The 26,224-nt window shown below is 40.7% G+C and overlaps 1 protein-coding gene across 2 annotated transcripts in view; it reads left to right on the top strand.

Annotated features, from left to right (window-relative positions):
* Nucleotides 1-26,224, top strand: part of LOC111147502 (mitogen-activated protein kinase kinase kinase 5) — a 228,819-nt gene that overhangs the window by 156,755 nt on the left and 45,840 nt on the right. For both annotated transcript variants that reach the window (XM_022503521.1, XM_022503520.1), the window contains exons 13-15: nucleotides 522-617; nucleotides 3,563-3,644; nucleotides 20,141-20,274. In XM_022503521.1, coding sequence (XP_022359229.1) covers nucleotides 522-617; nucleotides 3,563-3,644; nucleotides 20,141-20,274 — 312 coding nt within the window. The remainder of the gene's footprint in view (nucleotides 1-521; nucleotides 618-3,562; nucleotides 3,645-20,140; nucleotides 20,275-26,224) is intronic.

Raw genomic sequence — 26,224 nt, 5'->3', positions numbered from 1 at the left:
AGTTGCTATAAAATCGCTTGCTGAGTCAGAACCAAGTGCCATTTCACATTTCCTCACACCTCTAAAATCTCTACAATCCATGAGGTGCTTTGACTGCCTCCCCGCATTGCCTTCCTGGCTTTGGAAACATTTCGCTGTTCTGTAGATGCGAAAGAACTAGAATCGCGGAGCTCAGTCAGCCACTCCATACTTCTGCCTTTTCTCCCGTATTACAGTGTGGTGCTGTAGCAGGCAGGACAATTTCCCGTGCTCGGTTGGAGGGATACATAGCGGAGGTGTACTTACAGCCCCCCAGAGCGACCCCACCCGCAGATATGAGTAGGAGCACAATTCTCAGACTCCTAAGTAATTAGTATTGTGGTATGGGGGGAAACATCACTTTTTCAAGTGCTATTTATATCTTTTTGTTATAAACAACACTGATATCATAATGGGGATTGGATATAAAAGGTATTTATTTTGCACTGCACATTCATAGAAGTATTGCTGTTTCCCTGAATAATTCTTTTTGTTTCTTTCAGTATTTCTAAATTTGAAGAGCGATGCTGTTTTCTTTACGTGCTTCATAATTCTGACGATTTCCAAATCTATTTCTGTACAGAACTGCATTGTAAAAAGTACGTATTCATCATTGTTTAGGTATAAAAAATACTGTTCTTACCTGATCATTATTTTTAATTAATGAGTGAACATGTAGCTCCTATAAGGAATTTGTGGCTGTGTGGTTGTATAAATATTTCATTTGGTCTAATAGTTTATAATTATGGGGTATGTTTAACAATCAGAGAATGGGGGGAGAGCTCTCTTTAATAAACCATGCTTTTTCTTAGTCATAATTTATTTTTCCACAGATAAAACATTAACCAAGACCTGCCAGTTAATGACCAACTGTTAATGTCTCATTTTTAAAGTGCCCACTTATTGCAATAGATGATTACCAAATTTTTCATTCTTGAATTCTTTGAACAGGGGCTCTTAACTCTGGTTCAGATTAGAATCAGCTGGTGCATTTTAACAAGTGCCTGGGCCCTACCCTTGACGAATTATGTTGGATTTCCTGGTGGGGGTACAGCTTGAGTTAAGAGCCAGTGATCTGATCTATACCCATAAAAGACAGTCCAAAAATCCATGCATTGCACTGTATGCTTGTGTTAACCTCCCTGGGTGTATTTCTCTTGAGCTAATAATTAAGTACTTCGTGCTCCCTTAAGACATAGTGACTGACTGTGGGGACCTAGGCAAGTGAGTAACAATTTAGAAACCAAAGTGCAGGTAAAAGCCAGCTTAGACTTAAAATTTTCCTGAGGATTGTTCTTATTCAAATAATCACCATCTGAGCCCATGGTAAATGACTAATATACTAGTTACAGTATACAGTTATTTTTATCTTGGTACCAAAAAAAATTTATAAATCTGTAATTCTATAGTCAGTTATAGAACTATATGGTTATAGTTTTATCTTTATTATTATAAAATATATAGAAAAAGATTTGGAAATAAGAAGTAATTCTTAGCACACATGTGGTCTGCTTTTCTTTTTTTTTTTTTTTTAAAGATTTTATTTATTTATTTGACAGACGGAGATCACAGGTAGGCAGAGAGGCAGACAGAGAGAGAGGGTGAAGCAGGCTCCCCACTGAGCAGAGAGCCCAATGTGGGACTCGATCCCAGGACCCTGAGATCATGACCTGAGCCAAAGGCAGAGGCTTAACCCCCTGAGCCACTCAAGCACCCCTATGGTCTGATTTTCTACTTAAATTCTCAAGGCTACTGATTTGTTTTTATGATAATGATAGCCAGGATTTATGGCGTACATATCCCAGATCTAATATCTGCTTTAATCTTCAAATAAAAACTGTTAGGTAGCTAATATTAACATCTTCATTGAAAAGAGTCTTAAACAGTTCAATGAACTTAAAATCATATATAGTAAAAAATGAACATCTGGGATTTGGACCAAGTACATGGGACTCTAGAATCCAGGCTCCAAAAAATTAGTGTTCCCATCCCACTGTATTATATTCTGCTTAGAGATGTTCATAAAAACTTTGTGTGAATAGCTGATGGAAGTCTTTACCCCAGATCTTTAAGTCTGTCTTTAAAGTCAGATTTTTTTTTTAAAGGTTTTTCACTTTCTTCTTCCTCTTGGTTGAATTTGCCTTTGTCTCTAACTCATCAGGATATTTAACCTTCCCTAGGGCATACTATTACTCTGATCAGACTTGGGAACTTCTTTTTCTTGTCAGTGACCTCCAAGAAATGTATACAGAGAAAGGAAAAGTAGGGAAGTAGGCACCACATGCAAACTCCATAGATAGGTTCCAAATTTCCAAATGGGCTTTGTCTATTTTGTTCCTTGTCACAGTTCCAAAGGCCGAATAGTTTTTTTATCCTAGTAGACACTCGATGAGTATTTTTTGGATGGATGGATGGACGGGGGGACGGCTGGCTGGCTGGATGGATGGATGGATGGATTAAAAAGAGGTACAGAAAAAAAAAAGAGGTACAGAGATAGAAAAAAACGTTCTGAGTTATAGAAAGTAGATTTTTCTTATCCCACATAACCTGCTCTTCCCTTAGGCTGGCAGTGCAGTGTGTGACCTGCGTGTGAGATCATCAGCCTCTAGTCATCGTGCCTCCCATGCTTTAAGTTTGTGAACTGTTAGCAACCCCTCTGCATAGACTAGACACAGCTAGTGTTACAGGGAGCAAATCTGTTTCTTGTTGTGACTATTTTTCTTGGCTCTTAAATGGTCTACAGGAAAAAAAAAAAAAAAAAAAGGAGAAGAAGAAGAAGAAAATAAAAAACTTCACAAGAAGACTTCCTGAAGAAAATGTCACCAAAAAAGAGGTGGCTTCTTTCACAAACATACGAGCCAGGTGTTCCTAATTCATATTGGTGTTTTGCAGACTGTGTTTACAGAACACCATATTTATGATAGTAAAGGCAAAATATTTAATGACTGACATCAGATGTTGTAGTGGCCCACACTATATCAAATAATCACCTCAGAATTTAGAGACACTATTCCAGATTATGGGTATTTTTGTTAATTCCCATTTTAAATAATAATATGACCATCAGCAAAATGATAGTAGCTTATTTTAATAAATGCATTCTGTAAAGCACTTTACAAGTATTATGTCAAGTAGTCTTCCTAACAACCTTTAAGTTAGATATTGCTATAGACCCTGTCGTGATGAAGGGGTGAGGCCCAGAGAGGTGGAGGAGCTTGCCCCAAGTAACACAAATACTAACAATCTTGGCCTGACATCCAAGTCCCACAATCTTCACATCTCTATGAATTTGTCTAGCTTCATTGTTCTAAATCTATATTACACTACTGTTATTTGAGGTGAGGCATTAGGTAGACAATTCTACCAGCCTGTCTTTTTCTTTTTGAAAAATCCTATTTTTCGTGTTGATACTGATAGTTTATTGTCTGGTTTTTTAGAAAGTCTCTTCATTCCCCTTTTTGGCTCTAAAGTCACGTTGGAACATACTTGCTTGTATTTAATATCAGATGTATTCTGAGTGACCACATACCAGCTCTCCTTGTAGGTTTTTTGAAATGGTGAACACCATCACTGAGGAGAAGGGGAGAAGCACGGAGGAAGGTGATTGTGAAGGTGACTCCTTGGAGGTAATGACTCTGGTTGCATGTTCATTTTACAAAGTTTCTCTGTGTTTTTTTGGTTTTTGTTTGTTTGTTTTAAGATTTTATTTATTGAGCACCTGGGTGGCTTGGTTGGTTGAGCATCTGCCTTCAGCTCAGGTCATGATCCCAGGGTCCTGGGATAGAGTCCCACATTGGGCTCCCTGCTCGGCAAGGAGTCTTATTTTTTTTAAAAGATTTTATTTACGTATTTGAGAGAGTGTGAAAGACAGACCACAAGCAGGGGGACAGACAGAGAGAGAAGTAGGTTTCCTGCTGAGCAGGGAGCCTGACACAGGGCTCAATCCCAGCACCCCTGGATCATGATGTAAGCCAAAAGCAGACACTTAACTGACTGAGCCACCCAAGCATCCCTTCTCTATGGCTTAAAAAAAAAAAAAAGAACATTAAAAGTCTTACTGGGGGATGCGTTGGGGGAGGACATGTAAGTGGTGGTGAGGGGTGAGGGGTGAGGAGCTAGAGCCTGTGAGCTTTCCCTTAATGCTGAAGGCAGCTTATGGAATTCCTTGTTTTAAAAAAGAGCTGAAAAGGGCACCTGGGAGGCTCAGTAGGTTGAGCGCCCAACTCTTGATTTTGGCTCTGGTCATGGTCTCAGGGTCCTAGGGTAGAGCCCCATGTCTAGCTCCCCACTCAGCAGGGAATCTGCTTGTCTCCCTCTCTCTCTGCCCCTCCCCCTGCTCGTAGAGGCAGGCTTGTCCATGCCCTCTCTCTCTCTCTCTCTCTCTCTCAAATAAATAAATCTTAAAAAAAAAAAAAAAGCTAAAAAGCAAACATTGGAGAACTCTTACTTAGGAATACTGAGTTTTTATGTTTTGCTTACCTGATAGTAACTGTGCTTTATCTCTGAGGATGCTGATTTACCCTCCACACACAGGCCACAGTGCCCTCGCATTTTTTTATGCTCCTCTAAGATATTTGCAATTCAGACAAGCAAAATTCAGTGAAAATTCTGAATGGCATGACTGGCCATGGCCTTCCTATGTGTGCTACACAGAGGACCTGGACCAACCGAAGATTAATGGAATACAGAAAGAAGGTAATAACAGTCACCTGAAATGCTGTTCCTCTCAAACCCAGTCCTCTGACTTCAGCCTCAGGGACACAGGACACTGCAGACACACCTATTCCTGCTTTTCTTGTCGTGATTCCTCGGTGATAAAGAGCCTTTCATCTCTGTAAGGATCGTGTAGAGTGTCCCAAGAGGGCTGACCCCCGTGCTTGACCCTCCTCCAGGAGTGACAGTAGGCCAGCTTTTTCTCTAAGCCCTGCCCAGTGCTGGACTTGAGAAAAAATTCAGAATCCAAACAATCCTGAAAATGTCATTTAACATTAGTTAAAATGAAACTGAAGAAGCTAGAGCACCAGCCTGTCTGGCCTTCTTATTTATTAGGTCACTTTGATAATGTCATCCCACATACTAGAATCTTTATAAAAACACTGAAGTTGTAGGGTAGCAGTTGAAGGAGAATTTAAATATAATAACCAAGTGTTAACTCTGTCCAGAGTTAAGTTCTACAATTATCTAGCAGTTCTCTAGCTTTGATGTTCCTAGGTAAGCCTAAGGCTCTTTCATTAAAGTTATAAAAAAATGATAGGACCTAATTTGGGGGGAAAATTTTTTTTCCCCATGCATTAGCTTGTTGCCTATAGGAGGAATAGATAATATTTACTTGTATATGTTTTATATTTTACAACTTTTATTTTCTTATTCAAGGGATTTTGTTAGGAATTAGATCTCTTGGTTCCTACACCAGTAGTCCTTGATTAGACCTCATTATCTTTGTGTTTATTTGGTTTAAATTTAGTCACTTGATACACAGCAATGACCAAGGTAAAAGGTAGCAAAGACAATGAAAATGAAATACTTTTATTAGTAAATATAAAATGTTGAAGTGGGTGGACTGGAAAATCCATAAAGTTCCGCTGCAATGTCATAAAATGCTCGCTTTTTTAAACCAGTGAGAGCCATCTTGTGTTTTCTGCCCTTTTCTAAGGAACTAAATCCATCTTACCAAAAATACACAGAGCATAGCCAGGTTGTGGTCACCATATAAGACAACGTGGTCTTCTTAATTGATTAAATTCACAGTTTGGACTCTACTCCAGAAACCATTTTAACCATATTCATAGTGTAACACAGGTCTAACAGCCTTAGAATTTGTGATAAATTTTGCCAGCTGATTTTTCTAAAACTCAGTTTCCTATAATGTAAAAAAAAAAAAAAGGTAGGTAGATCACTTTCTAAAGAGCTTCCACAAAGATACAGAACCAAGATCCTTTGATCTGGATACAGTAATAAATGGGGTGGCTGTGTGGGGCTCTTTCTGGTCAGGCAGCCCATCTAGCCCACCTGCAGGCACTGAGAACAGTCACTAACCAAATAAGGAAGGGAATGTTCCGGATTCTCCATCGGAAGAGCCAGAGGGTTTTATAGTTGCTGGGCGGACCTCACAGAAACCAGCTTACACAGTATTGCTGATGCATCAAAGTGCTCCTAACTCACCCCTCTCAAGGAAGTACAGGGATTCTATTCTTTTAATGTTAGAAAAACACTCTTCCACTCTGTCCTTTGCATGCTCTCAGAATAATTTAAAATCTTGGACACAGAATGGCTTCTACAGTATTCCCAGTGTACTGTATAGCATATATAGTGAATTCAAGCATATTTAAAATAAGTATGTTTAAATAAGTTGTGGGTAGTTTTCCATTAAACCCCAAGAAGTGACCTTGCTGGCATTCATGTGTTGGGTGGAGTGTGGGGTGGCAGTGTTCTGTGGGCACAATGGTCATGAACAGAGATTGTGGTGATGTTCTGGGCTGTGAACATGGGGACGTCTGTCTTCACTTTCCCTCTCACTGAGTGTCTCTTTGTAGCCAGAGCACCTTGGGGCGATGAGTCACTAAATAGCCTGAACTTACATTTTCGCCTAACTTTTGATAACTTCATGATTACATTTCTTATATATCGTCAACATTCTTAATTTAAAATGATTTTATTGGTGTTCTAAATATTTGATGAAAATGATTTCTTTAGGGGTGCCTGGGTGGCTCAGTGGGTTAAGCCTCTGCCTTCAGCTCAGTTCACGATCTCAGGGTCCTGGGATCGAGCCCCGCCTCGGGCTCTCTGCTCAGCAGGGAGCCTGCTTCCCCCACTCTCTCTGCCTGCCGCTATGCCTACTTGTGATCTCTGTCTCTCTGTCAAATCAATAAATAAAATCTTAAAAAAAAAAAAAGAAAATTCTTTAATTTCATTACCACAAACTAGACTCAACCATCAGCCCATGAATGACACACACAAAACATAATTCCTCTACTTCCTATTCGTGATAGTGTAAACTTAGAGACCATCTTTACATGGCGATTAAGATTTATATGCGGAATAGTTGCTTTCCTATCATCACCTCAGCTGGGGATAGAACTAAAGTTGTTTCAGTGCATGTGTCAATTATTCTGAAGCCTTTGGGAAGCCAGGCCCACAGCAAAATTAAAATGTTGGAAAGGTGAAACATTCTTTAATGTTGACTTCACTTAGGGTGTTGTCAACATTGGCAAACTTCAACTATCAACATAGTTCTATAAACTACAAATTTGAAACTAATCCCTAGACTTCTGGATGTTTGACAGACTTCTAATCTGAAGCCCATATTAAGATCTACTTTTCTGGGACGCCTGGGTGGCTCAGTTGGTTAAGCGGCTGCCTTCGGCTCAGGTCATGATCCCAGCGTCCTGGGATCAAGTCCCACATCGGGCTCCTTGCTCATCAGGGATCCTGCTTCTCCCTCTGCCTGCCATTCTGTCTGCCTGTGCTTGCTCTCTCTCCCTCTCCCTCTCTCTGACAAATAAATAAATAAAATCTTTAAAAAAAAAAAAAAAAGATCTACTTTTCTTTTTTATTTGACTCATAAGGTTTCTTTGAAGCAGTAGAGTTGTGGGAGGGATTCAGCCTCCTTCAGGTCATGGTCTGCCGCCTTCTTCAACTGATCAAGCCTGACTCTACTGAAATTGCTGCGTTGGGGTCAGGAGCCGTGGGCTCTCGTTCTAACTTTGCTAATGGCCAGTTTTATAACTTTGGACAAAATTCATAGTCTTGGCTCGGCTAAAATGATTGGATTCCTCAAGTGTGAGTGGACCAAGAACACCTTAAATATGCTTTCCTAGCTCAAATTCGTATTATTGGGTTATTTCAAATATAGATCAGTCCCACTTTCAGAGGACTTTCCTCTGACATGGAAAGGCAAGGAATCCGTATCTTAAATAATTTAATGGTTCGGTAAAGTTATATTGAAATCATTGAACACTGGATTGCCGTTAAATCTAAGAGTTTGAATACGTATCAGCTGTGGTCCCTATTTTGTTCTCAGCCTTCCATAGTTTCGCTAATACCTTGGGCATCTACCCAGCAGCCTCCTGGGAGAAACCCCTGTTCTGCCTCTCATCTTCCTCACACCACAACGTGTCTCCAGCCCAGTTACCTAATCCTCTCTGTCATCCCCCCCATCTCAGGTCTTTACCACCTCTCCTGTGGCCTCATCTCTCTCCTGCCATCAGTATGCATCTCTGTAATCATCAGAGAGATCTCTCACATGATTTTATCCTGCGACTCCCCTCATTAAAAACCTTTGATGCTACTCTCTGTAGAAGGTTTCCTCAGATACAGTGTTCTCGGCCCTCTGGCTGGAACATAGCCTTGCCTTTCCACCTCGTGGTCTGGGATTGCCAGACTCTTCCATTTTGCAGAGGACTAAGCTTTTCTGCCCCTGGGCTTGATCCACAGATGCCCAACTCCACATGCCTTTTCTTCTTTGTCCCACCTGGTGACTGCATCCTCATTTTTTGAGATGCAAGTCAAGTGTCATTTCTCAACACCACGTTTCACTTTCCTCTGCTCTCCTAGCATTTTGGGCCCCCTCCTCTGCCTCAGTTCTTCTCACTGCATTGTAATTTTGTAGCCCATGCCAGACTATGGACATCCCAGGACAGGGCTGTGGCTCTGTTTCCTTTCTAATCACGTAGTCTCACATGGTATGAGGCATCCAAGCAGAAGTAGTTCAATTAGATCAGAAGGCTTGGAAGGGCTTGAAGGTGGTGTGTGATAAAGCTCAAACTGGGGGAGAGGGCTATGGACTGGAAGGGACAGAGTAGGTGCTGTGACACTGTCCTGGAAGTTGTTCAGTATTAAGTCAGTGAAAGAATGAACACCATAATCCAGCTGCATATCATAACTAAGGCATTATTGACTCATTCTCTTTTCATCTCTTTCTGTTTTTATCTCCTTGGAGGAAAAAATGCTAGACACAAATTACCAAGGTCCTTCTGGCCCTCAATACAAAATATGGTGTGTCTCCCTCCTCGCTCCTCTCCCAAACACATACATATACTCCACCTCTCCAGACCTCTGCCTCTCTCTCTTTCCCTCCCTCCTGCCATCCCTTTTCCTCTTTATCTCTCATTCTCATATATTCATGTGTACCTCACTGTTTCATCAAAATGGGCACATGGCTGACCTGAACCTGAAGCAATCATAGTGCCTGGCCCTGTGCACCTGTGTGCACCGTGTACTTTCTAGTGCGCAGAAAGAGAAAGTTGACCCCTTGAGGGGTGAAGTGGAGACAAGCAAGATAAAAGGAACATTTTCCTTTGACATAAACATCTGCAGAATGATGAAATACCTTACCATTTCCTTTTCTGATGATTTGCTTCACAAACATTAACAGTGAATTATGGTTTAGAATTCATTGAAATCAATTTGGAATCATCAGCACATTGGTTTGTTTGTCTTTAACATCCCATTTCTATTTTTGCACATATCTGAAGCTCAACGCCCACATTTACTGCACTGAGAAAATATATCCCTTACGGTGCTGTATGATATGAGTACCAATTTGTCACTCATTCTTTCCTTCTGTTGGGAAGGAAAAAAAAAAACAACAAAACTTTTTCCTCTATCAACTGTCCAGTGATTGGGGGCCTGCAAATTAACTAACAAAAGACAGATTAACAAGAGAAAAGGCAAGGTTTATTCAGGTATATGTGAGCACTTTAAGTGGCTTCTGATCAGCTTGAGTTACCTTTGCTTATCCTCCTGAGAAAAGTCCTTCATAGGACTTTAAGGAAAAGCATGTGGTGGGAAACTAATGAGGAAAAAGTGGAAGGCACAGAACATTTTGGCAAGGTTTTGTTTATGTAATATCTCATCTAGGTACGAATGGTCCTAAACCTCCCAGAGAGGGGATTTTGGCAGCTGTATTTTCAGGAGGCTTTGTTTAAGCCAGCCAAAAAGGTTTTAGATAAAGGTTTTTAATGCAGCCGCTATTGATTCACGTTTTCAGCTTAAGCTCATCTTTATACCACACTGATAGTTATAAATTCACTTCACTCAATGAATATTTATTCACACCTATTATGTGGTAGTCATTATCCTAGCTGCTGTGGATACAACAGAGAAAAATTTGAGAAAAATCCCTGCCTTCACTGAGCTTACATCCTAGTGAAAGACCAGCAATAAACAACATAAATAAGTAAAATGCATAACATGTTTGATAATGATCAGTGTTAAGGAGAAAAATTAAGTAGGAAAGGGGTCAGAAAGTTACAGTGTAACAGAGCATGCAAGTTTAGACCAATAAGCAGGGGAAGGCTCATTGAGAAGGTTATATTTGAGTAAAGTCTGGAAGAAGAGATCTATCAAACTGGTTATTTGAACCTAAGCATTTTTAGCATTTTATTAATGTTACTAATCGTTATTAATGTTTTTGACATTTACATATTAAGAAGGCAATACAGACTGAAAATTGATGAAGTTATCCTTTGGGTCTTTGAGGTGACCACTCACCTAATATAATTAAGCCCCAGAGGGAAGTGCATGGCTTTTGGAAGTTGGCTGTGTTACTGTAGGTCCCTTGACAGCGCGGGAACTAAATGAATCACCACTTTGTTGTTTGGCCTTGTCAATATTGTCTTCCTACGCTGATTCCCTTTCCAGTACAAGACTTAGATTGTTCTGGGCAGGCAACAATAGAGGGATGATTCTAGAAGTATTCCCATCATTGCTTCGAAATGCAGTTGTTTCCCTTAGCAACAATCTAATTCACTAACTTATTGCTATAGAAATAGAATGCAGAGTATATAAGCAGTGTATTCTTACCTTTTATTTTTTTTTTAAAACACTCTTTCCTCCACCCCTAATGTTTTCCATGTTTCCAATTTAACACACCTTTTCTTTCCAGGGCCAGCTCTGTTCTACCTTTTTTGACTTCTAGACCAGGCTAGTCTCCTCAAACCTGCCTTTCCAATTTATGTGTCTATATGGTCAGAATAGAAAGAAGAAATTTTTAAAATGAAGTAGGAATCACTCCCTGGAATGGTTGTCAGTCACTTTGGTTTTATGAAAAGCCCTTTCGATTTTTACTGTGACTACTTTGTTCAACAGGAATCATCTGCCATACCTAACAAATAATCTTTTAAAAAGAGAAAAGTCTTTTGATGCTTTGGAATCCAGAGGGGAGTTAAAACTGGGGCAGCCTCATGGAGGTTTATATATTCTTCACCACACTGTATAAATATCCGTGTGGCAAAACTCCTTTCAACCAAGAATAAACTGATTCTGATTTTCAATGTTTTGTTTTGGCACCCGGTTTATTTAAAAAAAAAAAAAAAAGTGGTTCTCTTCAAGTTTTCTATATCCTGATTAATCATTAAGTAAATAATTACTGAGCATCTGCAAACCAGATACTGCCAAGACTAGAGGTAGAGCAATTAAAGATAAATCGTAGCTCTCACAAAGCTCAGAGTCCAGACGGGGATGCAGACTGAGCAAGAGAAGGAAGGGTTACCAAAGCATGAGTAAGGGCAGAAAGCCTTGGAAGCACATCAGACCAGAAAGTAACCCAGCTCTTGAGGGTCGGGGCAGTTCAGGAAAGCCTCTTCCAGCTTGGATTTGAAAGACGAGGCAGAATTACCTAGGTAGAAAACACAACCTGTGGAAAGGCACAAAGATCTCAGGAACGTCACTGAGAGATTTTGAAGGAGGTTGTTGAGAGAGAAAGTTGGGCACAGAGGCAGCACAAAGAAGCCAAAAGGCATTTATCCCGTGCTGAGGAATTTGGCTTTGATTATGAAAGTAATGAGAAACCTTTTAGTAAAGCAGAGGCAGTGGTACAGACATGGACAGCTCACTTTGGAAGTTTGGACTTTGGAAAATTCACTGCCATCTTAAAGATCGGGGAACAGCCAACAGGAGAGGAGGGAAAAAGGGAAAGCCAGTTAAGAGTCTGTAGAATTAGTACATCAGAAAAGCATGGAAGGCCTGACTGAAGGCAAATGCAGAGACACCTGATAGCATTTGGCAATCAATTGGATATGGGGAGAAAGGGAAAGGCAAGAATGGAGTCTCAGACGGGCACCAGCTGTCTCCCAGATATCTGTTTAAATAAGAGAATGAATGTTTCCGTGAATATTCATGACACACTAGAATGCCTTTATCGTAATGGTGTTTGGAAACGAAGTAAGAATATCCCTACAACAATGGTAGTGGTAAGAACACTGAATCAGGAATCATGAGCTGTGTATAAACGACAGCTCTGATTGATTCACTGGAAAAGATATTTCTGATCATTTGTAAATTGAAGCTAATCATAGACCTTCCCTACTATGACACATGTTTATTGTGACCATCAAATGAGATAGGTTATGGACAGTTTTTTTTTTTCTTTTAAATTATAAAGCATTATAATAATGTAAGGTGTACTAGGTTTCAGTGTGCAGGTTTCTCTACCCTTGATAGGGCACACTAGCAAAGATAAGCACCTTTGGTGATGGTCCCTGCCCTGCCTTCTGCTGACCTGGGTCCTGGCTGGTAGATTTCCAGCATGTGTGGCACAGCACGATGGAAGTCTGGGCCACAGGAATTGGGTGTGGAGTCTTGGGCTCTTTCTGGTGGAATTTTTTGACTATTTTTGCTGCCTCTTTGCTGGAGCCCCATGTTATCTTCTAGTCTGAGGAAATGGCTAAATGATTCCTGCTCCCTATTCCCTCACCCTGAAAACATGCCTGATGTTCTGCTCTGGACTAGGACAGTCTTCAGCCTTACATGAGACATCCAGAACAGGAGTATTCTTTTGTGGACATTGGCTACAGTGTTGCCAGTGGAAAGGTAAGATGTGTCCCTTCCAGAGCATGGCATCTGTCCTTAGCTAGAGAAGGGTCCATGATAGGGAGGCCATTGCTCACCCAGTCCCCGCTTGCTATTGGGCATAGTTTTCCCCAGGGGAATACAACTAATTGCCTTCTGTCAGTGCTTGGAAACCTGTTGGAAACAAATAAACTGAAGCTGGTAATGACAAAACCACATTTTCCTCATCTTCCTTGGCTATGGTCCCTCAAGTCAAGTGTGTGTACCCTGGAGAGTTTGCAGAGTGATCTGATTACTACCTTTGTAGGTAATTTGTCCTTTTTTTTTTTTAAAGATTTTATTTATTTGTCAGAGAGAGAGGGAGAGCGAGCAAGCACAGGCAGACAGAATGGCGGGCAGAGGCAGAGGGAGAAGCGGGCTCCCCGCCGAGCAAGGAGCCCGATGTGGGACTCGATCCCAGGATGCTGGGATGATGACCTGAGCCAAAGGCAGCTGCTTAACCAACTGAGCCACCCAGACGTCCCTAATTTGTCCTTTTTAATGTCTGCTTCCTTTTTGATCTTCTGTTTTCTTTTCATTTTGTAATTTCCCTGTACTATGTCTGCGTGTGAATATGTTTTTTATTTTTCCTACTTAGGGCTCAGTTTCTGGAAGTTAAGTTTGGTTCTATCTCAGATCTGCCTGGCCTTTTTTAGAATGTCTTATCCTTTTCTCCTGTTGTTGTTTTTTTTTAATTTCTTGTTTTATATCTTTATGTTAAGTGTACTTATTTTAAAGTTTTTGTGTCATTTACTTTATGAAGTTTAGGAAGACTGATATTTGTCAAATCTGCTAACTCACGGGCAGTGAATTATTTCCTTATATGTTTTAAAATTGGGGGTTGTGAGCTCAATTTCAATGATGTATTATGAGTACAAATCCTTCATAGTCCATCTTAAGGGAGTCTCCCTTTAAAATGTTTTTGCTTTGTTTTTGCTAGCACTCCAGGGATGTCTCAGGCTCAAGACCAATTATGGTATCCTAATAAGTGTAAATTTGAACTAAACCAGCATGAGGATCAGCCTGTGGTTGAAAGTATTCAGAAAGTATTGTTTTTGTCCACCTAGAGCTTAGTTTAAGACAGATGAGCTGTATTTTTGTTTCCCACTGCAGTGGGCAAGTGGGCAAATGGGCTGACTTTATTCTAGTCTACCCTTTCATCAAGTTACAGTCCTTCAAGAACCCTTGATTTCAAGGGCCCAGCTCTTCACCTGGTATAGGCACAAGGCCCTGTTTCATATCCCTTCATGGGCATTAAGACAAAAGTACTAGAAAAGGGTTTGACAGACTATAGCCCAAAGGTCAAATCCAGCCTGCCACTACCCTTAGTAAATGAAGTTTTACTGGAATGCAACCATGCCCATCCGTTTATATATTGACTGAGCTCGTGCTACATGGCAGAGTTGAGAAGTTGCCACAGAGATCATATGGCTCACAAATCTTAAAGTATTCAATATCTGGCTCTTTGGAGACAGCATTTGCCAACCCCCGCCCAAGATTAATGAGACTGAAAGCCCAGCCTTCATCCCCACACCTTGGGCTGCAGGAACATCAGTTATGATTACTCGCAAGTGGTCCACTTTCTCTTTATTTCTAGATCCTGGCAGCCTTTACTTTTTTGTAAGCCCTGCTGGGCATTTAAAAGTGTGTCTATTTGGGGGTGTCTGGGTACCTCAGTTGGTCAAGTGTCCAACTCTTGATTTTAGCTCAGGTCATGATCTCAGGCTCCTGAGATCAAGCCCTGAGTCAGGCTTCACACTAAGCATGGAGCCTGCTTAAGATTCTCTCTCTCCCACTCCCCGTGCCCTTCCCTTGCCGCTTGAGTGCTCGCTGTCTCTCTCAATCCCTCTAAAAAAAAAGAAAAAGTGTGTCTGTTTTATTTTACGGAGGGGTTTTTAGCAGGAAGACTTCTAAATACCAAGTCTGCCATATTGCCAGTACCAGAACCCACTTTCTGTTTTCGTGGATAATATAGATTGCTGTGTGCATAAGATGGTATGTATGATCTTAATGGCAACCACAAATCAAAAACCTGCCGTAGATACACAAACAATATAGAGAAAGGAACCCAAGCATATCGCTAAAGGAGGCTATTAAACCACAGGGGAAGAGTACAAAAGAAGAAAGGGACAGAGAACTACAAAAACAACCATAAAATAAGTAACAAAATGGCAGTAATTACATAGCTCAAAAATTACTTTGAATATAAATGGACTAAATGCTCCAAGCAAAAGACATAGGGTGACTGTATAAAAAAGCAAGACCCGTCTACGTGCTGCTTACCAGAGATTCGCTTCAGACCTAAAGACACCTGCAGATTGAAAATGAGGGGGTAGAAAAACACATTTACTATGCAAATTGAACCAAAGAGAAACCTGGGATAGCAATATTTATATTGAACAAAAGAGACTAAAATAAAGACTAAGGAGACAAAAAAAGGGTACTACATAATAGTAAAGGCAGCAGTCCAACAAGAGGTTGTAAAATTGCATATATATTATGAACCCAATATGAATCCAATACTGGAGCACCTAAATACATAAAGCAGCTAATAACAGACGTAAAGGAAGAAATTGATACCATAATAGTAGGGAACTTTAATCCCCCACTTCAGTGGATAGATCATCAAGACAGAAGATCAACAAGGACACAGTGGCTTTGCATGAGACATCAGACCAAATGGACCTAACATATATTTAGAACATCCCGTCGCAAAAACGTGGAATACTTATTTTTTGAAGTGCATATAGAACATTCTCCAGAATAGATCACATTAAGCCACAAAACAAGTCTCAATCAATTCAAAAAGATTGAAATCATATCATGCATCTTTTCTGACCACAATGGGGTGAAGCTAGAAATCAATCACATGAAAAATTCTGGAAAGAACACAAGTATATGGAAGCTAAATAACATGCCACTGAACAATAAGGGATCAATCAAGAAATTGAAGAGACTGCTGGGGAGTGGTGGGGGAAGGATAGGGTGGCTGGGTTATGGACATTGGGGAGGGTGTGTGCTATGGTGAGTGCTGTGAAGTGTGTAAACCTGGCGATTCACAGACCTGTACCCCTGGGCCTAATAATACATGACATGTTAATAGAAAATTTTTAAAAAGAATCGGAGAGACGATTTAAAAATGCATGGAGACAAATGAAAATGAAAATACAACAGTCCAAAATCTTTGGGATGCAGCAAAAGCTGTTCTGGGAGGGAAGATTGTAGCAATCCAGGCCTACCTCAAGAAGCAAGAATATCTCAAATAAACAACCTACCCTTATACTTAAAAGAACTAGAAAAAAGAAATCAAGCCCAACACCAGTAGAAAGAGGAAATAATAAAGATTAGAACAGAAATAAATGAAATGGAGACTAAAAAAAAGATAGGAAAAATCAGTGAAACCAGGAGCTGATTCTTTGAAAAGATCAACAAAATTGATCAATTTTTAGCAAGACTCATTAAAGAAAGAAAGGAAGAAAGAGAAAAGAAAAGGGGAAAAAAGAACAAAGAAAGAGGAGTAGAATAAATCAGAAATGAAGGAGGAGAAATAACTGATACCACAGAACTACAAAAGATTATAAGAGAATATTATGAACAACTATATGCCAACAAATTGGACAACCTCGGAAAAAAATGAGTAAGTTCCTAGAAACAGAAAACCTTTCAAAACTGAATCAGGAAGAAATAGGAAATTTAAACAGACCAATTACTAGCAATGAAATTGAGTCAGTAATCAAAAAGTCTCAAAAAATTTTAAAAAGCCCACCACCAAATCATTTCACAGGTGAATTCTGCCAAGCATTAAAGAGAAGGTATTACCCATTCTTCTCAAATTATTGTCCAAAAAAGGAGGGGTTGGGGAGGGGAAGGAAAGTTTCCAATTCATTCTATGAGGTAAGCATTACCCTGATACCAAAACCAGATAAAGACACTTGAAAGAAAGAGGGAAGAAAGGAAGGAAAGAAGGAAGGGGAGAGGAGAGGTGGAGAGGGAAGGGAGGGAGGGAACGGAACTTCAGGCAAATATCTGATGAACATAGATGCAACAATCCTGAATAAAACATTAGCAAGGAGCACCTGGGTGGCTCAGTTGGTTAAGCAGCTGCCTTCGGCTCAGGTCATGATCCCAGGTTCCTGGGATAGAGCCATGCATCAAGCTTCCTGCTCTCCCGGAAGCCTGCTGCTCTCTCTCCCACTCTCCCTGCTTGTGTTCCCTCTCTTGCTGTCTCTTTCTGTCAAATAAATAAATAAAATCTTTAAAAAAAATTTTTTTTTTAATTTTTTAATGCAACTCAAACCCTTCTGTGAGTTAAATCCAGCAATGGACTGCCTGCTTTGTGCTACAGATAAATGTAGGCAGTAGAAAGAGCTCATCTCCTGTTGTGTGTAGTTTTACACTGGGTTTCTGCAGAGACATGGGCTTGTCCTGGTAGTTCCAGTCTGACACCAAAAATCGGTCTTTTTGGATTACTCCTGCACATCCCAGGAGGTCTCTGCCAAATACTCTCTAAACCCCTTTTATTTTGATCAGTTTTCCATATTAGACTGAGACGCTTGACAGCTTGGGGTTTAGGTCTGTAGATATTTCCTTTTACATCAAAGATTAAAATTTTCCTCCTATTTTTCATTTTTTTAAAATTACATTTTAGTTAACATATAGGGCAATATTGGTTTCAGGAGTAGAATTCAGTGGTTCATCACTTAAATACAACACCCAGTGTCCATCACAAGTGCCGTCTTTAATACCCATCACCCATATAGCCCATCCCCCACTCACCTCCCTCCATCAACCCTCCATTTGTTCTCCATCGTTAAGAGTCTCTTATGGTTTGTTTCCCTCTCTTCCCCCCTACCCCTTTCCCATATGTTCATCTGTTTTCTTTCTTAAATTACACATCTGAATGAGATCATATGTATTTGTCTTTCACTGACTGGCTTATTTTACTTAGCATAGTATACTCTAGCTTCATCCACATCATTGAAAATGGCAAGATTTCATTTATGATGGCTGAGTAATATTCCATACGCACACACACGTACCACATCTTCTTTACCCATTAAATAGTCAGTGGACATTTGGGCTCTCTCCATAGTTTGGCTATTATTGATAATGCTGCTATAAACATCAGGGTGCGTATACACCTTTGAATCTTTTTTTGTGTATCCTTTGGGTAAATACGTGTAGTGCAATTGCTGGATCATAGGGTAGTTCTGTTTTTGACTTCTGAGGACCCTCCATACTGTTCTCCAGAGTGGCTACATGAGTTTACATTCCCACCAATAGTGCAAGAGTATTCCCCTTTCTTTGCGCACTTGCCATACCTGTTGTTTCTTACGTTGTTAATTTTAGCCGTTCTAACAAGTGTGAAGTGGTATCTCATTGTAGTTTTGATTTGCATTTCCCTGATGATGAGTGATGTTGAGCATCTTTTCACGTGTCTGTTAGTCATCTGGATGTCTTCTTTGGAAAAGTGTCTATTCATGTCTTCTGCCCATTTTTTAACTGGATTATTTGTTTTTTTTGGGTTGAGTTGTGTAAGTTCTTTATATATTTTAGATACTAATCCTTTATCAGATATTTCATTTGCAAATATCTTCTCTTATTCTGTAGACTGCCATTTAGTTTTGTTGATTGTTTTCTTCACTATACAGAAGGTTTTTATCTTTTATTATTATTATTATTTGACACAGAGAGAGAGAGGTCACAAGTAGGCAGAGAGGTAGGCAGAGAGAGAGGGGGAAGCAGGCTCCCTGCTAAGCAGAGAGCCCAATGTGGGGCTCGATCCCAGGACCCTGAGTTCATGACCTGAGCCAAAGGCAGAGGCTTAACCCACTGAGCCACCCAGGCACCCACAGAAGCTTTTTATCTTGAGGAAGTCCCAGTAGTTCATTTTTGCTTTTGTTTCCTTTGCCTCCTAGCAATGTGTCTAGAAAGAAGTTACTCCGGCCTGTCAAAGAGGTTTCTCATGTTCTTCTCTATGATTTTAATGGTTTCCTGTTTCACGTCTAGGTCTTTCATTTATTTTGAATTTATTTTTGTGTATGATGTTAGAAAGTGGTCCAGTTTCATTCTTCTGCATGTGGCTGTCCATTTTTCTTATCACCATTTGTTGAAGAGACTTTTTTCCACTGGATGTTCTTTCCTGCTCTGTTGCAGATCAGTTGACCATATAGTTGTGGGTCCATTCCTGGGTTCTCTGTTCTGTTCCACTGACCTATGTGTCTGTTTTTGTGCCAGTACCATACTGTCTTCATGACTACAGCTTTCTTATATAGCTTAAAACCTGGAATTGTAATGCCTCCGGTATTGTTCTAAGAGAGAAGTGTGTTGCAATACAAGTCTACCTCAAGAAGCAAGAAAATCTCAAATATTTAACCTAACCTTATACTGAAAGGAGCCAGAAAAGGCATAGCAGGGGCGCCTGGGTGGCTCAGTGGGTTAAAACCTCTGCCTTCAGCTCAGGTCGTGATCCCAGGGTCCTGGGATCAAGCCCCGCATCTGGTTCTCTGCTCAGCAGGGAGTCTGCTTCCTCCTTTCTCTCTCTGCCTGCCTCTCTGACTACTTGTGATCTCTGTCTGTCAAATAAATAAATAAAATCTTAAAAAAAAAAAAAGAAAGAAAAGAAAAGGCATAGCAAATAAAGCCTAAAGCCACCAGAAAAAGGGAAATAATAAAGATTAGAGAAGAAATAATGATATAGAAACAAAAAACATATGAGTGGATTAATGAAACTGGTATTTTCAAAATGTATTTTGGTCTTGGGAATTGAGGGTGAAGGGAAAATAATCCTTATTTTATCATTGTCAAAGCAGAAGACCTCAAAAATTTTCTTCTTGCCCAAAACCTTTTTTTTCAGTGGCTTTATTCTCTTGGCAGAGTATGAAATACTTGGACAGTATCAAAAGCTGAGAAATAAAAGAAAGATCAATTAGGTGTTACAGATCTTGATAGACATTATTGCTAATCATACTCATCGCCTGGATCTATGAAAAACAGGAGTTAGTGGATAAAAGAATCCAAGTGGGCTTTGGAGGAAGCACTTTTCTGGATTTGAATACGTAGTTCCTATTGTGTTCGTAGCGACTGTGAGAACGTGAATACACGCTCTGCTCTGTGTTGAGACGGTCCAGTGTTTGGCTCTCGGAGCTGCAGCTCAGAGCTTCATCCTGTTTTGCTTGTTAAAGCCATTTGATAAAATAAGGGAAAACGCTCTTGGAAAGGGTTGATGTTTAAAATGTGGAATGCAGTTCACGTTTTAACTTCTGTTCCCCCCATTTTTTTTTTTTTTTGGAAGTATGACTACGAATATGACGAGAATGGTGACAGAGTCGTTTTAGGGAAAGGCACTTACGGGATCGTCTACGCAGGCCGAGACCTGAGCAACCAAGTCAGAATCGCTATAAAGGAAATCCCAGAGAGAGACAGCAGGTATAGTAACTGTGGCTAATAAATGCGGTTTTCAAAATACTTTGGATTGTTTATAGCATTTTAGACAATGTTTTGGTGATATTTTAATTAATGAAACTCTGTCTGAAAACTCCAGTGTCTTAATCAGCCCCCTCTGAGGTTTAGCTTCTGCATCAGTCAGTGACTTAAGCACAGCCCTCTGGTGTCACCTCTCAGAGGTGACAAGGACAGGACTTCTAAAGAGTAGAAAAGACAATGGCCTGGGCGTGTTGGGCTCAGATGTGTCAAAGAATGGTTGATGTATTAGATGGATAGATGGGGAGTAAGCAGGATCAGAAATGGTTTGAACCACAGGTTCCAGTGTCCAATTTTGCACCTAAGGAGCTTGGAAGTCATGCCTCCATCTTAACAAGTGGAAAACTGACCAAACTAAAACCAAACTAAAAATTTTGGAATCCACTGGAGAAGGGAGGTCACAGGACAAGCCACCGCCCCCAAGCTTGGAGAAACAGTCATGGGAGGTGGGGGACACTTTTGTGAGTTTTGCCTCCAGAAGCCCTTACCAGACCCTCACAGTGATATTGGAGAAAAATTCCCTCATGCTTCCAGCAGGGGAGAAGGGGGAGAGGAACCATTTTGAAATATGCCACAGCTCTATTCTTCCTAACAAGGTCTGACCTCAAAGAAGCTATTTTTACCAGGCCCTAACCTATGAGAGTGTTATCAGAGCCTAACCAGCTGGGAGGAAATGAAATACCCAACTCTTGCCCACTGTAGCCATCCTGTACTAGCTGAGGGCAGCAGGGGACAGGGGAGAAGGGAGACTGCAAAGCATTTATGAGGCTCCCAGCCCAGTGGCACAGGCTCCTGAAGAGGCTGAGACCTAAGCATAAGACTATAGAATGCTTCCCCTCCAGGGGTTCCTTTTGCCTAATACATCATGCCTGAGTTTCAACAAAAATTACAAAGCATACCAAAAGACAAAAACACAGTTTGGTTTTTTTATTTTATTTATTTATTTTTTATTTGACAGAGAGGTAGAAGATCACAAGTAGTCAGAAAGGCAGGGGATGGGGGAAGCAGGCTCCCTGCTGAGATCATGACCTGAGCCAAAGGCAGAGACTTAACCCTCTGAGCCACCCAGGTGCCCCCACAATTTGAAGAGACAGAGCAAGCATCAGAACCAGACTCAAATATGGCAGGGATGTTGGAACAATCAGACCAGGAATTTAAAAACAACTTTAATATGCTGCAGGGTAAAGTAGACGGTGTACAGAAACAGAGGGAGTGTGAGCTGAGATGGAAATCCTAAGTAAGGATCAAAGAAGTGCTAGAGATCAAAATCACTAACAAATGAAGAAGGCCTTTGCTGGGCTGGACACGGTTCCTTTTCTGATCTCAAGGATATGTCCTCAGGAAGTTCCACAACTGGGGTGCCTCAGTGACTCAGTTGGTTAAGCATCTCAATTTCGGCTCAGGTCATGATATCAGGGTTGTGAGATAGAGTCCTACGTCAGGCTTCACACTCAGCAGGGAGTCTGCTTAAGATTCTCTCCCTCTTCCTCTCCTTCTGCTCCTCTCCCATTCTCTGTCAAATAAATAAATCTTTTAAAAAGGAAGGAAGGGGGACGCCTGGGTGGCTCAGTTGGTTAAGCAGCTGCCTTCGGCTCAGGTCATGATCCCAGCGTCCTGGGATCAAGTCCCGCATCGGGCTCCTTGCTCCTTAGGGAGCCTGCTTCTCCCTCTGCCTGCCATTCTGTCTGCCTGTGCTTGCTCTCTCTCCCTCTCTCTCTCTGAAAAAATAAATAAATAAATAAATAAATAAATAAATAAATAAAAAGGAAGGAAGGGAGGGGAGGGAGGGAGGGAGGTAGGAAGGAAGGAAGGAAGGAAGGAAGGAAGGAAGGAAGGAAGGAAGGAAGGAAAAGAGAAAGAAAGAGAAAGAAAGAAAAAGAAAAAAGAACTTCTAAAACTGAAAAATAAGAAGACTGGAAAGAACAAAACAGTATATCCAATGCCTAGGGCAATAGCAGAAGAAAAAGAAAGAGAAAAGAACAGAACTATTTGAAGAAATGGTGTGAACCACACATAGTTTGGCTGTGTAGAAAATGGCAGGGTTTTTAGGAACAAGAAAGTTGTTGAGGGCATGGAACAGCTCTGCTCACAGAATTTTCTGTTGATCCCTGCTCTGGTCCTCTGTTCTGTGGTTTATTTCTCTAACCAGTAATTCTCTATTGTCTCAGTCTCATGATTCCTGTTGCCCTGTGGCTTCCCTCCCATCTTCTCTCCATAAGATAGAGCTCCTCCAATCAACTACATGCATTCTTTATTGGTTGTGTATTCAAACTCTGAAAGAGAGAGGACTGGATTGAGTCCATTGTTACTATCGGCCTCTCTGGGCCAGACTTTAATGCCGGGCTACATCATGGCTTTGAGGATATATCCATAGGATCTTCCAGAACTGGGGCATCTGGGTGACTCAGTTGTTTAAGCATCTGGTTCTCAATTTCAGCCCAGGTCATGATCTCAGGGTTATAAGATCAAGTCCACTCAAGTCCATTGTTTCTGGCCATGGTGACTGGGTTACATGACCAACTTTCTTCAGAAGCTCTCTGGGTCTACCCATCCTCTCCACTTATAAGTTTCCAGGGTAACGTGGCCAAAACAGAACTATACATTTTTACCCCCAGATGTACTCACCTGAAGTATTCCCTGCCTCAGTGAAGGTTATCCTGTCCATCAGTTGCTCAGGCCAAAACCTAGGATTCCTTTAGATCCCTCTCCTTCCCTCGATGTCTCCTCCATCAGTAAGTCGTACTGTGGGCTTCTGTAACATCCTCAGTCTCCCCACTCTTACCCGTCGCCACAGCTACAAGTCCAGTCTAAGCCTTCAGGTCTCTCACACAGGATCCTTACTGAAGCCTTCTCTTAAGGAATCTCTGCCTTCACTCTTCCTTTCCCCGTACTCAGGCCTTCCTCAGAGAAGCCACAGACATCTCTCTGAAGTGAAAATCATATCATGTCACTGCTGCTTGAAACCCTTCCGTGGATCCTTATTGTAACCAGCATGAAACCCCCAACCCTTAGCATAGACCTTGGCTTCCCTTGGTGGCCCCCACTTCCTCCCCGGCAGCCATGCCGACCCCAGGTACACAGGGGCTCATTCCAGAGGACTCAGCAGCATTGCCTCATTTCCTTCAGTTCTCAATTCAGACTTTAAACCAGCAGACAGGCCTTCCTTACCTCCCCCAAGCTGAAAAACACATCCTCCCAAAGCGGCCAGTGTCCCAGGTCCCAGCTCTTTTTGCCTTTCCATCCTTAGTGCATGACTTTCCTCTGTGGCCGCTTTGCCTCCAGCCTCTATATTAGCATTCGAGGTAGGAAGAAGAAAAAAGACAACTTTCCCAGAAATGTCCAGCATACTTTCGCCTCTGTTCCATTCACCGAAAGTGATCACCCTGACTCCCAATAGCATTTTTAGCTGACCCTACAAAAAAATCCTACAAATGGAAGGACAGATGTGGGTAGGCAAACAGCTGTTGCTCTGTGCCCCACGTATGGTTTTCATTTTATTTTCTGTGATACTGTTGCAGAGTTTCCTCTTGGTTAATCCATGAGACATATTTATGAATTCCCTCTTATGAGATGATGATAGAAATTGTTAATGAAATACCTAGGGTAATATATACAAATTTGTCATCTTAAAAATGTTAAATATTCCTATAGGTTCTTTTATTATTATTATTAATATATAATGTATTATTTGCCCCAAGTGTACAGGTCTGTGAATCATCAGTCTTACACAATTCACAGCACTCACCATAGCACACACCCTCCCCCGTGTCATTAACCCAGCCACCTTATCCCTAACCCCTCTCACCCCCCAGTAATCCTGAGTTTGTTTCCTGAGATTAAGAGTCTCTTATGGTTTGTCCTCCTCCTGATCCCATCTTGTTTCATTTTTTCCCTCCCTACCCACCACGACCCCCCTACCCTGCCTCTCAAATTCTTCATATCATAGAGATCATATGATAATTGTCTTTCTCTGATTGACTTACTTCACTCAGCATAATACCCTCTAGTTCCATTCATATCTTTCAGTAACATATATACAGATTTTGAAACGATATAAAATTTAACGGGCTTTTCACTATCCAATGACTGCAGCAAACCGACCAACCTTTAGCAACAGCCCTTCCCCCTCCCACCAGCAGATGAATTTAAGTAGGTAGTTGGAAGCAAACCACTTTTAGAATCCCCTTTGTAACTTAAGTTTATTCAGCTGCCATTGAGCATTCACAAAGCACACCGACACCAACAAAGGTCCTGTTTGGTAGCGATGCATTTGGCAGAACATTGGTTGTTTGAAAACCCTCAAATGACGAGTGCTTCTCTTGAACAGCTGGAGCCTGGCATCTCCTTATTACCTATAGAAGCAAAAGTGACGTCTCTCGTGTTATTGTGAGAAACAACACACAAAGTTCTTTCCATCTACATGCCCTGGAGGGGTTTTCACATTGCATGCAAAAAAATAGCAGTTAGAAAGGACAATTGCTAAGGTAATAGGATGCATGTAAATAATGTATGATCCAGCATCTACCACGCATGGCCATCTGGAATGAACGATCATAGCAACAAAAACAGTTGCTTCTTTGTTTCCTTCACACTTTAAAAGCACTTTGTTAGAGAATTGGAGGAGTTGTAGGAGAGAAGGGGTGGTGGGTTCCTAATCTGTGCCAACTAGTGGTTAAATTTAGGTTGGCTTCCTCTTCCAACACTCTACACACAGCTGAACTATTTACTTAGATCAGTTATTCTCTACCCTGCTGTATATTAGAGCCAACTGGGGCACTTTAAGAATTACTGATGCTCAGGCCTTATCCCCTGAAATTCTGGAGTTGGTCGTAGGCATTGGTTATTTTTACAAAACCCTTTCAGGAGGTGAGATGTCCAGCCAAGGCTGGGAACCACTGGTGTGGATCAACGTAGTGGGGATTTGACTCAGAATGTGCTCTGGAAATACGTATGGGTTAATAATTTTTCAAAGCTATATATATATAAGTAACTCTGATTATCTGTACCATTTCTTCTCTCCACTGTCACGGCTAGTAGAGAAGAAATAAGATTTCTTGTAACTCCCATAGATACACATTGCTGATTGACATGAACAGATTAGCATTTCATGCTTATTTGGTGCTTGACTCTTACCCTTTCACTTAGTGAGACTTTCTGAGTGTTACTAATCAATTTTATATTGGAGAAGGGTTCTTATTCTTGGCTAGGTTGAATCCAGACTATTATTGTAACTTTTAAGCTATCCTTTGGTTACATAATGAGGGAGGGGGGCAGGAGAGTGACATATTTCCTTTTCCAGGATCTTATATTTAAACATTCATAATTGATTTTCAGTAGAGGCTCAGGAGGTGAGAACCCTTTGGCTTATCATAAACTGAATTAATCACTTGCTTTGGATTTTTAGTCATTTTTAATGCCCTAAATCTGTAGAACAGACCCAATATTGCTACTAATTTATCTCATGCATATCGAGAGCAATCTTACTGCTGAGTGTTTTCTTATTAACTAGTGTTGTAAACTGTTTTAAACACCATGGAAGAAGTAACTTGCAAATGTCCTGAGAATCACAATCTAAGTATCTTATTGGTAACACTACATATCTGTGTTTCTCAAGTTGTCTCAGTTACCAAATGGAGTTGTCTCTAACTGATAACCTGTTGAGGGGTTCAGGTTAATACCTACTTTATAGTTCCTAGAGCAGTTCTACAGAAAAATAAAATGAGCAAAAGATTTAAAATACAAGTTAATTTTTTTGTGGTTGTTGGAAGCATTCTGAGTAATATTTTACAGATTATAAAAGTTTGCTTAAAGGGATTTGGGTTTTTGTAACTTCCTAATTGCTTTAGCTTTATAGTTTATCCTGAAAAACTTCATGACAATAGCGTTATTCCATACT

Source organism: Enhydra lutris, unplaced genomic scaffold, assembly GCF_002288905.1.
Source record: "Enhydra lutris kenyoni isolate GAN:26980312 unplaced genomic scaffold, ASM228890v2 scaffoldscaffold17, whole genome shotgun sequence".
Classification (NCBI taxonomy): domain Eukaryota; kingdom Metazoa; phylum Chordata; class Mammalia; order Carnivora; family Mustelidae; genus Enhydra; species Enhydra lutris.
The sequence above is the reverse complement of the archived record's forward strand: the minus strand, read 5'-3'. Positions and strand labels throughout refer to the sequence as shown.